General features: G+C 46.5%; 1 protein-coding gene across 2 annotated transcripts in view; it reads right to left on the bottom strand.

The window, feature by feature from the left end:
- LOC134454379 (F-BAR and double SH3 domains protein 2-like) overlaps window positions 1-15,605 on the bottom strand; it is a 151,507-nt gene that overhangs the window by 133,897 nt on the left and 2,005 nt on the right. For both annotated transcript variants that reach the window (XM_063205346.1, XM_063205347.1), the window contains exon 2: window positions 11,761-11,858. In XM_063205346.1, the coding sequence (XP_063061416.1) occupies window positions 11,761-11,858 (98 nt within the window). The remainder of the gene's footprint in view (window positions 1-11,760; window positions 11,859-15,605) is intronic.

The following is a 15,605-nucleotide window of genomic DNA, read 5'->3' as shown; positions in this document are numbered from 1 at the left end:
TTTGATACCCTCACACCGTCCCAGCATGCATTAGGGTAGGGTGCATGAAGATAGGCAGAGACACTGGAGTGCATGTTGGGTCCTGGGATGTACTGTATTGTGTTGTGTTACTGTGCAAACACCGAAACGCCAGGGTGATGTCCCCTCAGTCTTGCCATTACGCAACACAATAACTGGATTCATTCTACAGGAATTTGTGGACTCATCTGACTTAGAATGTGTGTTTGTGTGTGTGTGTGTGTGTGTGTGTGTGTGTGTGTGTGTGTGTGTGTGTGTGTGTGTGTGTGTGTGTGTGTGTGTGTGTGTGTGTGTGTGTGTGTGTGTGTGTGTGTGTGTGTGTGTGTGTGTGTGTGTGTGTGTGTGTGTATTTACTGTACGTATGCATGTTTGTCTAGAGGGGGAGGAATACTGTACGGCTCAGATTGAGTTGATGTAATCATGCTCATGTTCAGTAGAGGAATGCAAAGCTCCCTCCCACTCCCACAGACATGAGTTTCTTTCATTCTCTCTCTCTCTCTCTCTCTCTCTCTCTCTCTCTCTCTCTCTCTCTCTCTCTCTCTCTCTCTCTCGCTCTCTCTCTCTCTCTCTCTCTCTCTCCCCTTTTGTTCATGTGTTCTGCATTAAAACACCCCCATACCTAGTCATGACAGCCCAGATTTCCCTAGCTGTAAAACATACGCTTTCAATAGTATTGTGTCAGAAGGTTTGAAATTAATGAGAAATTATGTCTCATTTTTCACTTGCTGTCAGATTCAAACGCACGCATGCGTTACACCACCTTGTTTACATGGCTTCACGAGAGAGACTTCTCATATACAGTGCACAACCTACAGCATAGACTGAGAGCAATACGTGATGTGGAATATATTGAGGACTAGTAATAGCATGTTAGTTTTGAACCATTCGCCCATAGTATATGCATTTGGTTATTCTGGCATGTCCTTTATAACATGTGGCAGCTTGGGTTTTTAGGATGAGTTTACTGTGAGTACGTAGCCCCATAATGCACGCCATGCTGTAATAGACACTGAAACAAATAAAATAAAAGTTAATTACCATGGTACTACACTACTATGACATAACACAGGACCTTTAATAATGCATTATGACTTGGTCAATTGGTCAGTTGGTCAGTTTTGTACTGTTTTTAAATCTGCTTTATAAATACAATTTACTTACTTATTTACATTCTTCGGCACATTAACAACACATTTTACAACGGGTTCTTTAATTTACAAACATAACTTGTATCTACTTATGTGAGTGGAAATTTAACCTGTGTGAGCTGTTGCATACTGTGATGACGTTAAATGACACAAAAATTACACAAAACCCCCAAACAAATAGTGTCATGTGACACCCCAAATGAATCAGCACGTCTTTCTATGCAGTTTTGTGCATAGACTCTGCTGAGAGATAGACACACACACAGAAATAAACATCTCATCAGAGGAATCTCTGACATGTCTGGGCCGCGTTTCTTGCCTACCGTGATGAGCATTGCCACCACGGTAACCCGGGGCCCTGGAGGAGGCGGAGGTAAACAAGGATAATCCCGCCGAGACGAGATGAGACGAAATGAGACCAGGGTTGGACTGGGGGAGAAATAGGGCCCGGGCACTTTTGGCTTGAAGGGACCTTCTCATAATTAGCGGCGCTGAACTGACTCACCGGTGGGCCCCGCACCCTTGTGGGCCCCTACTTTCAGAAATGTTTAAAAAAAAAAAAAAAAAATTGGAGGGTGCCTGCGGGGCCCACAGGGAAATGATCGCTATGCCAGATGGCCAGTCCAGTCCTGGACGAGACGAGGGCCCCCTCCCTCCCTCTCTTCACCCATCACACACCTGCCTGTGGAGCCACAGCTGGCCTCTTCTGAGTGGAGAAGCCTAAGATCAGTGGCACCAGGCTGGCCTAAGGGGAAGCTTTGGGCACCACACACACTGGATACTTTGATTTTTTTACTCCATCAGTTGATAGAATAGAAATTCAGAAAAAAGGATTCCTGGATCCGGACCTATGCATAACTTTTTCAGTTATCCTGCTGACAGACAGACAGACAAACACACAAACCAACGTGACCGAAACCATAACCTCCTTGGCAGAGGTAAAAATGTAAAGGAAAAAGCAAACTCCACACTCTCCTCACTCCAAACTACAGTCAGCCTTTGTCCTGCACCTTTTCCTGGGATGTGCACAATCTTCACCTTCACCTGTGGATTCCCTTTAACCCTTTGAGGAGTAAGGATGTTCTAGAACGTTACTCAAACATGCAACAGCTCCCATAGAACTCTGTGTTGAAAAAATCCTCCAAAGTGCCATGACATTATAATGGCACTTCAAGGTAATGAAAACTCTTACCTTTTGCTCAAATTCTAAATCACAGGTGCTCTAATCTCACCTGACTTGAGCGCAGCTGGCCTTTCCAAATCATCCCAGAACAGCGCCAGGCCAGCCTAAGGAGGGGACTCTGAGAGTCCTGCTTAGGTCTGGGAGCAGCTGTACTGTGCACCACTGATGATAAAGGCTCTTACATCTGTGGTAATGACACAAGGCCACTATTAGCCTATAACTTAGTTTCCACAGTAACGGAATAGCAAACAACAAGTCGTAATGTGTTACTAAAGACAGAGTCTGTGTAATGTCATAGTAATGATGTAAAAATGATTTTTCAACGACAAGTGAAGCATTCCACTGAAAGAATTGTACAGATTACAAGGCTACGTGTCAACTAGTCAGGGGCAGACAGACAAGAGAGCCAACAGCTGGACAGAGGAGTGAAAGGGCGAGCTGAGGGGTTGGTCACAAAGTCAGTGGAAGAACGGAGCTTAGAGAGGAGAGTTTGAATAACTATGCATTACTTTGCTTGCATTCGAGAACATGTGCTTGAGTGTGAGAAAGAGAGTGAGAAAGAGAAGAGGAAGGCAGCGCAGGAGAGAGAGAGAGAGAGAGAGAGAGAGAGAGAGAGAGAGAAAGAGAGAGAGAGAGAGAGATGCATGACTTTGCTTGCATTCTAGAACATGTGCTTGTGTGTGAGAAAGAGTGATAAAGAGGGAGGCAGCACAAAGGAGAGAGAGAGAGAAAGAGAGAGAGGAAGAGAGAGAGAGAGAGATACATGACTTTGCTTGAATTTGATAAAATGCGCTTGTGTGTGAGAAGGACAGTGAGAAAGAGGAAGACAGCGCAGGAGAAAGAGAGAGAGAGACAGAGCGAGAGGAAGAGAGAGGGAGGGAGAGAGAGAGAGAGAGAGAGAGAGAGGGAGGGAGAGAGAGGGAGAGATAGAGAGAGGGAGAGAGAGAGAGGGGAGATAGAGAGAGGGAGAGAGAGAGAGGGAGAGATAGAGACAGGGAGAGAGATGCACATCTGTACAGGAGACTGTGGCTCTGAGCCAGATGACCTTAGCTCTCCGCTCAGCTTTCATGTCCTGACCTCTGGTGCCTATAAATGCAGAGAGGTCAAGTGGAGCCACTGACTCGGCTTGCTTGGAAACAGACACTCTGACTGTGTGTGTGTGTGTGTGTGTGTGTGTGTGTGTGTGTGTGTGTGTGTGTGTGTGTGTGTGTGTGTGTGTGTGTGTGTGTGTGTGTGTGTGTGTGTGTGTGTGTGTGTGCGTGCGTGTGTGTGCGCGTGCGTGTGTGTGTGTGTGTGTGCATGCGTGGGCATGTGTGTGTGAGAGTGTGTGCACTTGCACACACGTGCATGTGTGTGTGTGTGTGTGTGTGTGTGTGTGTGTGCGTGTGTGTGTGCGTGTGAGAACACGTGTGTGTGCGTGTGTGTGTGCGTGTGAGAACACGTGTGTGTGTGCGCGTGCCTGTGTAAACACGTGTGTGTGTGCGCGTGTGAGAACATGTGTGTGTGTGTGTGTGAGATGGGTATGGGTATGTGTGTCTATGTGTGTGTGTGTGTGTGTGTGTGTGTGTGTGTGTGTGTGTGTGTGTGTGTGTGTGTGTGTGTGTGTGTGTGTGTGTGTGTGTGTGTGTGTGTGTGTGTGCGTGTGCGGATGCAGGCCAGCAGTGTTCTAAATGCTGTAGCTGGGATTGATTAGAGCCAGGCACAAACACCACAAAAAGAAAAGACTCCTTCAAAACAACCGTCTGTCTCTCATTCTGTCTGTCTTTCTCTCTCTCTCTCTCTTTCTCTCTCTCTCTCTCTCTCTTGTTCCCCCTCTGCCTGCTCTTCCCTTCATCCCCCTCTCTTTCCTGAAATAACAAAAACTTCCCTTTCAACTGGCTGAGGTCAGACAACAACACACTCTACAGAGGGAGTCGTATCCCATGATTCCTTGTTGTTGTCCTCACAGCGCTGGGGCTTGAACGGCTCCGAAATCTCCACATCAAGGCGTTCGGTCGGGTGAGCGTTCCTAGCCACAGCGGCATCGAGGGGGCGGAGGGGTTGGGGGGGGACACTTCCAAAAACACACCGGATCATCGTGACTCAAACAGTTGAATAACAGGCGTATCAAACAACTGTATCAAAAAGAGTCTCCCCCCAAGAGTGTGTTATGTTTCAATAACAAATGTTAACTCTACATTAGCACTCTACATTGTTCAAGCTCTGACTTTTCTCAATCTGTCCAACACCTGTTTTTTAACATGTACCACAGCACAGTCAGAAGAATAGTCCTAAATGAACACCATTCATCCTCTCTCCAGCTGTCTGTCTTTCTCTCAGTAAAGATGAAAGAAGGAAAAGGGAAAGCCCAACTAGGTAACTCCAATTCCAATTGTCATTGTGACACAGCACTCCACAGCACACAAGTGAACACTGCACACTGCACTCCATGAAATTGCATTTATGCCTCACCCGCGCAAGGGGGCAGCCCCCAATGGCGCCCCAAGCGAGCAGTGCGGCGGGACGGTACCATGCGCAGGGTAGCTCAGTCATGGAGGATGATGGGGGAGAGCACTGGTTAATTACTCCCCCCGCAAGTCTGACGCCCTAACCACTTAACCATGACTGCCCTACATAGATGACTAACCAGTGAAGATAATAATGTATGTGGGCCAACTCTAAGACACATTTGAAATGATCTTGCGGGCCAAATAAAATGGCTCCCCGGGCCAAATTTGCCCCCTGGGCCTGAGTTTGACATCTCTGGCATAGATGACAAACCAGTGAAGACTGACAGGTCTGTAAATGCCTGCAAGCTGGCTTGTTGCTGAACACAGAAAAAAATGTGCCAGGGCAAGCTGTCCGAGGCAGTATTTTGTCATGTAATTACTACTGTTTCACACAGGGGGATTGGTACTTACGGCAGCGTTGGATTATCGTTGAAAAACACATCACTCCAAAATTAGACTACTATAGTAGTGTTTTGCATTGTGTTTGCGTTGGGTTTTCAGGCTAGGTACGAACAACTAGCAATCCATTATTTATCATTGTGTATATTCTTGCGGGTTCATCACATTTTTCAACCCAACTGCACTGCGATCACTTAGCAGCATAGTTAACGTAGCATAAACGCGTTGTTCCACGTCTTTCACTGTTGAGGACTTTGGTGGTGGGAAAACAATGGATTAGGCTGTGTGTGTGTGTGTGTGCTAACTGCTAAGCATTGTGTGTGGCTTACTAACATTCATAACTTGGAACGAGAATTCGGTTCCCATCACGTAGTCGAAAACAGATGACTTAATTACGAGTGGCGGACTCACTACCACCCACCCACACAGGGAGATGGGCCCTTCATCAGCTAACAGAGGAGGCGAGAGAGGAGAGGATCAAAACTGGGAAAAAGCAGAGCGAGATCAATGTGGAGCTCCCAGTCCCAAACATCAATACACACCCTGCAAGACCACCCACACATGAGAGAGAGAGACAGAGGGAGCCAACCAGGCTTGTATTGTATGTGAAAGCGTATACATGTGTGTGTGTATCTTACTATACTATGTGCACAACTGTACAACTGCATTGTGCGTTTGTACAATGTATCTGTGAAGCTTCTCTTTCTTCCAGGTCATGTTATCCAAAGAAGTCAGCTGTAAGCAACTGTATTTTTTCTTTGACCTTGAAACATGATTCGCTGCTTATTCAAGGAGCTTCGTCAGTTCAACAGTTCTCAGAGCTAATGAGTCTCCTTGGATAAGGAACAAAACGTCTTTCAAGGTCAAAAAATTAAGTCTAGTTGTTAACAGTTAAACTCTTTTGTTTATGCACATGTGTAATCACGCGTCAGTGTCATTCCCATTGGGAGCACACGAGAAAGCGTTATAAACTAAGGTTGGATTTGCTTGCTTGGGATAAAGGCATCTGCCAAGTGTAATGTACCGGTAATGTGTCGATTAGAGAGTATCAGTGCGCCTGCTTTCCCTGCATGTCCTTCAGGTGAGGTCAGAGCCGGTCGGTGCAGTCACGCCTCCTGGTCAGATGACCACCTCAGCCAGACAGCCAGGAGGAGTAAGGCCCTCCATCGAGCCTCCTCTCCACACAGCTTTCAGAGCTATTGATCTGAGTGGAGGCTATCTTCTACTGGCGTGTTTATCAGCCAAGATTGGCAGCTACGTAACTGACACAGCTGCAAAAAGAAATTTTATCTACATTTTTGCTGCTAAATTGTTTAAATGCCTGTTGCTGACTCGCCTTGATGTCTGTCTGCGGGTGGAAACTGAGCTAACTAAAGCCAACTGAAAGGATTTCATAATGTTTAAACAAGAGGCACATTCATTCACATTTTTATTTCTTTGCGATGTTGCAATCACATAGTTGTGTGCTGTTCTACAGACTGAACGATGTCCGCACAGTAGTAGATGATACACACAAAATACACAGAAGATGTAAGGTGCCCTGTGCTTTCTCATCCCTACATATGCTTAGAGTAGTATCAAACCTTTTAATACTCTGCCAAGGAGGTAATGTTTTCGGTCGTGTTGGTTTATCTGTCCGTCTGTCTGTTTGTTTGTTTGTTTGTCAGCAGGATAACTCAAAAACGAATCAACTGATTTGGACGAAACTTTGTGGGTTTGTTGATAATGACCCAAGCTAAAAGTGACTCAATTCTGGTGGTGATCCGGATCACGAACTGGAACCAGGACTTTTCAAAAGATTCTTCACCATCTAGACGCCCCCTAGTGAACAGGAATTGAATTGCGGGGACTCCACAAACAGAAGGCAGAAAGACTTAAGGTGTAACATAGTCAAATGTATCAAGCAGCTTCCTTGGCGGAGGTCTGCGCTCTCTGAGTGCTTCTGGTTTATTTCTGATTCACTCTGATTCCGATGTCTTGTATGAAAAACCCTTAGTCTACCAAGCACACAATATGAGAATGGACTGCACGATATATCGAAAATGTATCGATATCGCGATATCACGGCTTGCAATACACGTATCGCAAAAGTTGATTAAATCACGAAACCTACTTTTTAATATTTAATAACAGCAAATTTGGTGAAAAGGTAAAAAAAAAGGTATTAAAAATGTTGACATTTTAAGTTGATGCTGTATATTAGCCATGTTTTCATCTAAAAAAAATAGTGTTGGAAATAAAACATTGCTGTCCGTTGTTTTATACATGATAAAGTGTACAATGGCGAGTAGAGACAGGAAAATATATGTAAATATTAAATATTGCGAGTAATATCGATATCGCGGTATACAGTCATGTTATCGTGTATCGCATATTTTTCTAATATCGTGCAGCCCTAGAATGGCCAGCCACCAATCAGACCAAATGAAAATCAGACCGATTGAATTGGACTGACGATAACCATCCATCATAGCTCTACTTCTTCAGCAGTTTGCGCTGCAGCTGAGAGAGAGGCCCCTTCCTAAAGTGATAATAAGCCTCTAATTGAGGAGACTGGGGGGGGAGAAGTCAGGAGTAATGGCACGTACTGTACGTGTGATGTGCTCACGGCTGACTTCCAAGGTAGGTGGGCAAGTTGTGGAAATCCCAGATTAGTCGGGAGGATTAAGGTTGGGAAAATCAAACACCCCACACAAACACACCACGCACACACATGGGCGCGCACACACACACAAACACACGCACAATAGGCACATGGCATTTTACAGAGCCATCACGCACCTTCTAAGAATGAGAAACAAGGACCACAAATGATTCAATGCATCCCACAGCTTTCATAAACATCCCACGCCACCAAAAAAAAAACAAAAAAACACCCACGCTTCTCTGGTCGACTGCTGGCTGGCCGCGGCTCAACCTTCTAGCTTTAACAAACGCGGCGGGATTAATTAGCCCTTAATGAGCGCAGAGCCGCTTTTCTGGATTAGCGACTTTAAAATGTCCGCCGCTGCCTGGCAGCCCATCGCCTGGCGGCGTTGGGGATTCAGCCCGCTGTCGTCGCCCCTGCGATCTGCCCCCGCCCGCTCTTCTTCTCCTCTTCTTCCTCTCCTCCTCTAGCCTGATTATCATCGCCTCTCTTCGCCTCGCTCACGTCGCCTGCTATGTGTCCCTACCGCAAGAGTATAACAATTAACATTTCCCAAACGGCATGGTTGACCCCGCCTCCCTTGGTTTGCTAATGGTTGTATGCTTCTCGACAAAGTGGGGGGAGTTCCCGATTTCTCGGGAGCTCAGAAGCGATATTTGTATTGCTCTTGGCCTGACTAGAAGCGACGCTGAAGGTGTGGCGTTACTAGGAGGGCACGGCCTGGCTACTCCTCCTCCCGACAGTGGAACAGATATCAAACCCCCATCTCTTCTTCTCCTCTTCTTCTTCCTCTCCTCCCCACAGTAAAACAGATATCAAAACCCCCCATCTCTTCTTCTCCTCTTCCTCTTCCTCTCCTCCCCACAGTAAAACAGATATCAAAACCCACCATCTCTTCTTCTCCTCTTCCTCTTCCTCTCCTCCCCACAGTAAAACAGATATCAAACCCCCATCTCTTCTTCTCCTCTTCCTCTTCCTCTCCTCCCCACAGTAAAACAGATATCAAAACCCCATCTCTTCTTCTCCTCTTCCTCTTCCTCTCCTCCCCACAGTAAAACAGATATCAAACCCCCCCATCTCTTCTTCTTCCTCTCCTCCCCACATTAAAAGAGATATCAAACCCCCCATCTCTTCCTCTCCTCCCCACAGTAAAACAGATATCAAACCCCCCCATCTCTTCTTCTTCCTCTCCTCCCCACAGTAAAACAGATATCAAACCCCCCATCTCTTCTCTACTGTTCTGTGGCTCCACTACCACCACATAAGGCCCATCACACATAAATGCCAATAGATGGGAGGAACGTTTACACACCACGACTTAATCTCTGTAGCCACAGCCAAAGAAAATCATCGTAGAGAGACTAGAGACACGGTTACTGTACAGCTGTGGTTGCGGCCGTCTACTGTACAGTGTATACAGTGGCCAGAAATGCCACAGACAGCAAAAAACACGAAACGGCAAACGGAGAGCTGGATATCTATAAATAAAATATGGAATTCACAGAGCCTCTCTGACTGACAGTGTTTGTTTTTGTGTGTTTGTCTCCCTCAGTTTTGCCTTTTGAATTTGTCTACTCACACATCTTGGTGTGTGTGTGTGTGTGTGTGTGTGTGTGTGTGTGTGTGTGTGTGTGTGTGTGTGTGTGTGTGTGTGTGCGTGTGTGTGTGTGTGTTGTGTGTGTGTGTGTGTGTGTGTGTGTGTGTGTGTGTGTGTGTGTGTGTGTGTGTTTGCGCATGCGTGCGTTCCGCTTTCTCAGTGATTCTAAACCTTTTTGAAGAAACGTCCCCAGACAGACAGTGTGTGTGTGTGTGTGTGTGTGTGTGTGTCTATTTGTTTGTTGCTTGTGTGTGTACGCTGCCGTGCCTGATGTCTGTTACAGTGTGTGTGCGTGTGTGGCGGTCGTGAACATGCCTCTGTGTTTGCCTCGCGTGCGTGCGTGCGTGCGTGCGTGCGTGCGTGCGTGCGTGCGTGCGTGCGTGCGTGCGTGCGTGCGTGCGTGCGTGCGTGCGTGTGGCATAAGAGTGAGAGAGGGAGTGAGTAGCAGGCTGTTGTAGGGTATTAGCTCCACTCTGGAGTGAATGGTGTCCACATCCAGGAAAGCTTAATAAATCATAGCTGCTGCTGCGCTGGAGAAGGCAGGAGGAGAGAGTTGTAGCTGGAGGAGAGTGGCCTGACCACCACACACACACACACACTTCCACCACCCCCACCAGTGTTGCCAGATATGTCTGATCATTTGCAGCCCAAACGGTGCTCTACAACTGCTAAATTCCGCCCAATTTCAAGCCAATTGTACTGCTGCTGCCCTGTAGCAGGAGGAGAGAGTTGTAGCTGGAGGAGAATGGCCTGACACTCCAGTGTTGCCAGATGTGTCGGGCACATCATTTCCAGCCCAAACGGTGCTCAAAAAACGCCTGGAGGGGGGCGCTGAATTCCGCCCAATGTCAAGCAAATTGTATTGATTTCTATGGCCATAAAGCTAAAGAAAAACCCGCCCAATGGCCGTTTTTACTCCGCAGACTGCTATCCCAAGCAGCCCAATTGGGTGAGAAACCGCCCAATATGGCAACACCGCCTGACACACTGCTTTTATTCTCACTGCTACCCTGGCAACGCGGGAGAGGAGAAGGCCAGCAATATTACAACCTACCTGCAAGACCCCCTGAGGCGGCAAACAAAATCGCACACAACAAAATGATCTAAACTCTGTGTGTACATAGCTAAACAGCATGTACTCACAACACACACACACACACACACACACACACACACACACACACACACACACACACACACACACACACACACACACACACACACACACACACACACACACACACATTTACACAGTCTTTGATGATTTTTGATAGCTATGCAATTTCCTCTCAACTTCCCCTGAGGCTGGGGCAGCAGTCAAATGAGCAGTCTTTTGCTACTTCTCTGAAATGTAAACACGGAGCCCTGACTCTCTATGCACACACACACACACACACACACACACACACACACACACACACACACACACACACACACACACACACACACACACACACACACACACACACACACACACACACACACACACACACACACACACACACACACACACACACACACAAACCAGCCACTCTGCTCCAGCGCTTCAGCAGACCATACTGTAGGAGAGTGAATAATCTCTACATCTAGAAGAGATGGCGAAAGCACGTCAATAGATGAAGAAACAGAAAGAGCAGAGGGGGAAGAAAAAGAAAAAGAAACAGAGTGTTGTTGTGGGGTTGAGGTTGGAGTGGGGGGTGGTCTTTTGTGCTACGCTGGTTTCCAGTTATGACTTCCAGCTGTTGGAAGAAAACGCTGCTGGCCTGGCCATGCATAGACTAGAAGGAAGTCCAGAGGAAATGCCTTCGTCACATCCCAAAGAAGTCTCTGTGATCTGGGTGTTCTTCCAAAGAAACGCCAATTCACTCAGTCACTCACTCTCTCTCTCTCACTCACTCACTCCTACACACCACAGACTCTACGCTGGCTAACAACATTCCCCTGCCCTTTGTGTTCCTGGCCTGTTTTCGTAACACTAAAGGGGCTGTTTTTTTGCTAGTCCAGGAGGGATGGTTTGAATGACTGCTCATGCTTACCTCAGGTCTTCCAGTAAGTCGCATTCAAAGCCATGAACACTAGTTATAATGCAGTGACTAATTTCACTCCACAGAAAGTGTCGAAGTTGAACTCCATAGCAAGTGGATATGGACAGCTGTACTCTCCTAATCACTCATGAAGGCCTAGGACTGGTGACAATCTGTTGCCAACCAAACACTAAAAAGGGGCTGGTTTCGCTAGTGGAGGAGGGATGGTTTGAATGAATGCTTGCTTATGCTTACCTCATGTCTTCCAGTAAGTCGCATTCTGTCTGGTGTTTGATGTGCAGCCTGGTCATCTGCTCAGCATGAGTGAGCTTCTGCTCCTGCGTCACCTTTACCTGCACAGCAACAGATAAAAAAAAAATAATTTCATCATTTACGTAATTCCAGGGTACGTGGACACGTATTTGTACGTTTGTACGTGGACACGTATAAATACCTAGGAGTTCACCTTAATAATAAAAAAATGGACTGGACTGACAACACCCAGGCTCTCTACAAAAATGTCAAAGTAGACTCCATCTGCTGTGGAGACTGAGGTCCTTTGGGGTTCAACAAACCCTACTGAAGGCCTTCTACGACTCTGTGGTCTCATCTGTTGTGTTGTATGGTGTGCTGTGCTGGGACAGCAGTATGACAGCAGCTGAGGCAAAGAAACTCATCAAACTGGTGAAGAAGGCTGGCTCTGTTCTGGGCCGCAGCCTTGACCCTGAGGAAGTGGTCGGGGACGGGAGGATGACGACGAAATTGTCAGCAATCCTGGCTAACACCATCCACCCCCTGCACGGAACAGTGGCAGCCCTGCTGAGCCCACTGAGCAGTAGACTCCTCCACCCAAACTGCAGAACAGAGAGGTACTGCAGGGCCTTTCTTCCCTCTGCAGTCAGACTATATAATAACACCAAGTCCCTGCGGTAGCCTTGGGGATGATGATGATGATGATGATGATGATGATGATGATGATGATGGTGGTGGTGGTGGTGGTGGTAGTGATGGTCTTTTTAACTTTTTAACTTTTTAACTTACTTATTTATTATTGTCCTAGCACCCTCTCCTCCTTTTTATGAAGCTGCTAATGCACTTTTTACAAATGCACTTTCACTTTTACTAATGTACTTGTTGTTGTTGTTTTTAACAGAGACATTTATATTTTCCTTAACCTCTTTTTTTATCTATCCTACATATACTTTTTTAACCTCCTGGTCCTGTGTTGTTGTATGTATACTGTCTACTGTCCTTGCATAATCTGTATGTTACTGCTGCAAAAAATGAATTTCCCCATGGCGGGATAATTAAAGGCATACTTACTTAATTTCATCATTTCAAACATATTTCCTGCCCTTACCTCTCCCTACACCTCCATCCATGGCTGAAGTCCCCTTGAGCAAGGCTACGTAACTCCACATTGCTCCAGGGACTGTAGCCAATCGCCTATAATATCTGTGAGTCGCTTTGGATAAAAAAGCAATGTAGGTATACATTGTGTAATGTAATAATCAGCATCTGTATGGATAGAGACAAGACTGTAAAACATTGCAGCCAGGTAACCTGTTAAGACACAGCGTTGTAAATTTCCTGTTACCTGAATGCCATTGACCAAGTCGTAATGCATTACTAAAGGCCCTGTGTTATGTCATAGTATTGTAGTGCTATGGTAGCTAACTTATCAATGACTATTACAGTGCACCACCGGAGGTACGGCGTGCATAACCGCACAAATACACCAGCGGCGATGCGATTCAAGCGACAGAGTGTAGCAGCAAGCGATACAAGCGATTGAGGAGACAAGAGTAAGTCCGCACAGGCAGAAGGCAAAGCATTCAAGCATTCCCATTGGCTGTGGTCACTGATCTCTATACAGTCATTGGCTGTCGCGGCTTGTCACCGAACCGGTCGCGGCTTGTCGCCGAACCGCGTCATAGAAAGTTGAAAAGATTTCAACTTCAAATTGTCGCGCTCGTCGTGCAAATCGCTCTAGTCTCCAGAATCGCTTTTGTCTCTCGACTCAATACAAAGTCAATTACTTCCGTCGCTCGACTCGCTCAGATCGCCGCTGGTGTATTTCTGCGGTTAAGGGGCTACACATAAAAAGGTAAGTTGCCCTGCTGCCTTAAGTTTGTAAGTTAACTCAACTTCAGGTTCAAGTCAGTTCGAGCCTTTCTCAAGTGGAGTTAACTATTTTTTTAAGTTTAAATGGTGGCACTCTTTTACAGTGAGCGGTTTGACGAGCCCTCACCCTAGTCATCTCGGTGAAAAGACCGTAATTGTAGGAATATGCTCTTTCAAGTTTCAAAATACAGCCCAGTTCCCTACACTAAACTCTATCACCTCTACGTGCAAAACAACAGAGTAAAAAAAACATTTTTCATCAGCACCTGAATGGTAGAATGAGCTAAGGGTTTGACCCCTCACCCCAGACAAATACACAACAAAACAGGGGAGAAGCCATGAAAATTCTCATTCATCCAGGTCAGATTTCGTGTCAAATGAGTTCAGTTGTGGGCAACTACGCTTTAAAACTCCACAACGAAGCCTAGTTTCCCTATAAACTCTGTGATGGACGGCCCTGCCGTGGCCAACCGGTAGGGCACTTGCCTGCCATTTAGCTGACCCGGGTTCGATTCCCGGCCCGGGTCCTTTGCCGACCACTCCCTGTCTCTCTCCCAATTCGCTTCCTGTCCACCTCTCACACTGTCCTATCAAATAAAGTCGAAAAAAACTCTATGAACACAGGAGTAACCAACTCCCATCAGCATTTTTGCATGGATAGCTCTAGAGTACCAATAGTCTCTAGACCAGGTTTGACCCTTCACCGGCTCATCCCCAAAGTGATGAGCAACTCGAGATATAAATATTTACATACGAAAACAAACTGTTGGACTTCCAGAGTTTATGCAATCACCAACACACGCACCGCACGCATGGGACGTGCGGGAACACACACACACGCAAGCATGCACGCACGCACACACACACTTACACACACTTACACACACAAACACACACACCCCGATACAAACACACATACACATACACACACGCAAACACGCACACACACACACACACACACACACACACACACACACACACACACACACACACACACACACACACACACACACACACACACACACACAAACTCTTCATCACTCCAGACTAAACAATCACACAACAGGCAAATCTCAACGGGTGCACACCAAACACGCACACACACACACACACACACACACACACACACACACACACACACACACACACACACACACACACACACACACACACACACACACACACACACACACACACACACACAAAGACCAACTGTCACAAGCGCAATTTTCTTGGCATGGGACATGGGGTCTCTTTCATCTGGTTGGTCTTTGAAGATTAAACAACAACAAAAAAACACACATGACCCCTCCCATTTAATCAGAGAAATTGACATCCTGTGTTGTCTTTATCCACATAAACGGCCTTCTTGCCCTAATCTTTTCTCAGTTCACTCCAACAACCATTTTTGGGGCTGCCTCTGCAAGTAGGCTGTCGAGGAATGATAGTGCGGTTACGATTGGTTTAAGCTGACTCTGCCGTGGCCTAATGATAGGGCACTGGGTTACTACGCTGGTGACCCGGGTTCGATTCTGTCCCGGGTCATTTGCTGATCCTTCGCTGTCTCTCTCTCTCCCCACTCATTTCCTGTCTCTCCTCCACTGGCGTGTCAAAAATAAAGGCAAACAAGCCCTAAATAATATTTGGGGAAAAATGTAAGGCCATTTAGCTGTATTTGAAAGGAGCAGTGTGTTAACTGCTTAGGCTCGCCTTTGGGTTCATTCGCTGCCAAGTAAAAATGACAATAGCTGGAACAATGGGTCTGAAGCTTCTACCAGCTTCAGCTGCCAACCATAGTATGGTAGCCCTTGTGGTTTGGCATGAGAGGAAGAGAGACAAAGAATCAGGCAGCCAGACAAACCGATAGATGGATAGACTGACCGACAGTATAGATTCATTGATACAAATAGGGGAAGAAGTGGACACACTAGTGAAAAAGACTTATGATTGAGCTATGACCAGCAGTGGTAAAACAC

The sequence above is a fragment of the Engraulis encrasicolus genome, chromosome 8, assembly GCF_034702125.1.
Source record: "Engraulis encrasicolus isolate BLACKSEA-1 chromosome 8, IST_EnEncr_1.0, whole genome shotgun sequence".
NCBI classification, from domain to species: Eukaryota; Metazoa; Chordata; class Actinopteri; order Clupeiformes; family Engraulidae; genus Engraulis; species Engraulis encrasicolus.
This window is presented reverse-complemented; position numbering and strand designations above follow the sequence as displayed.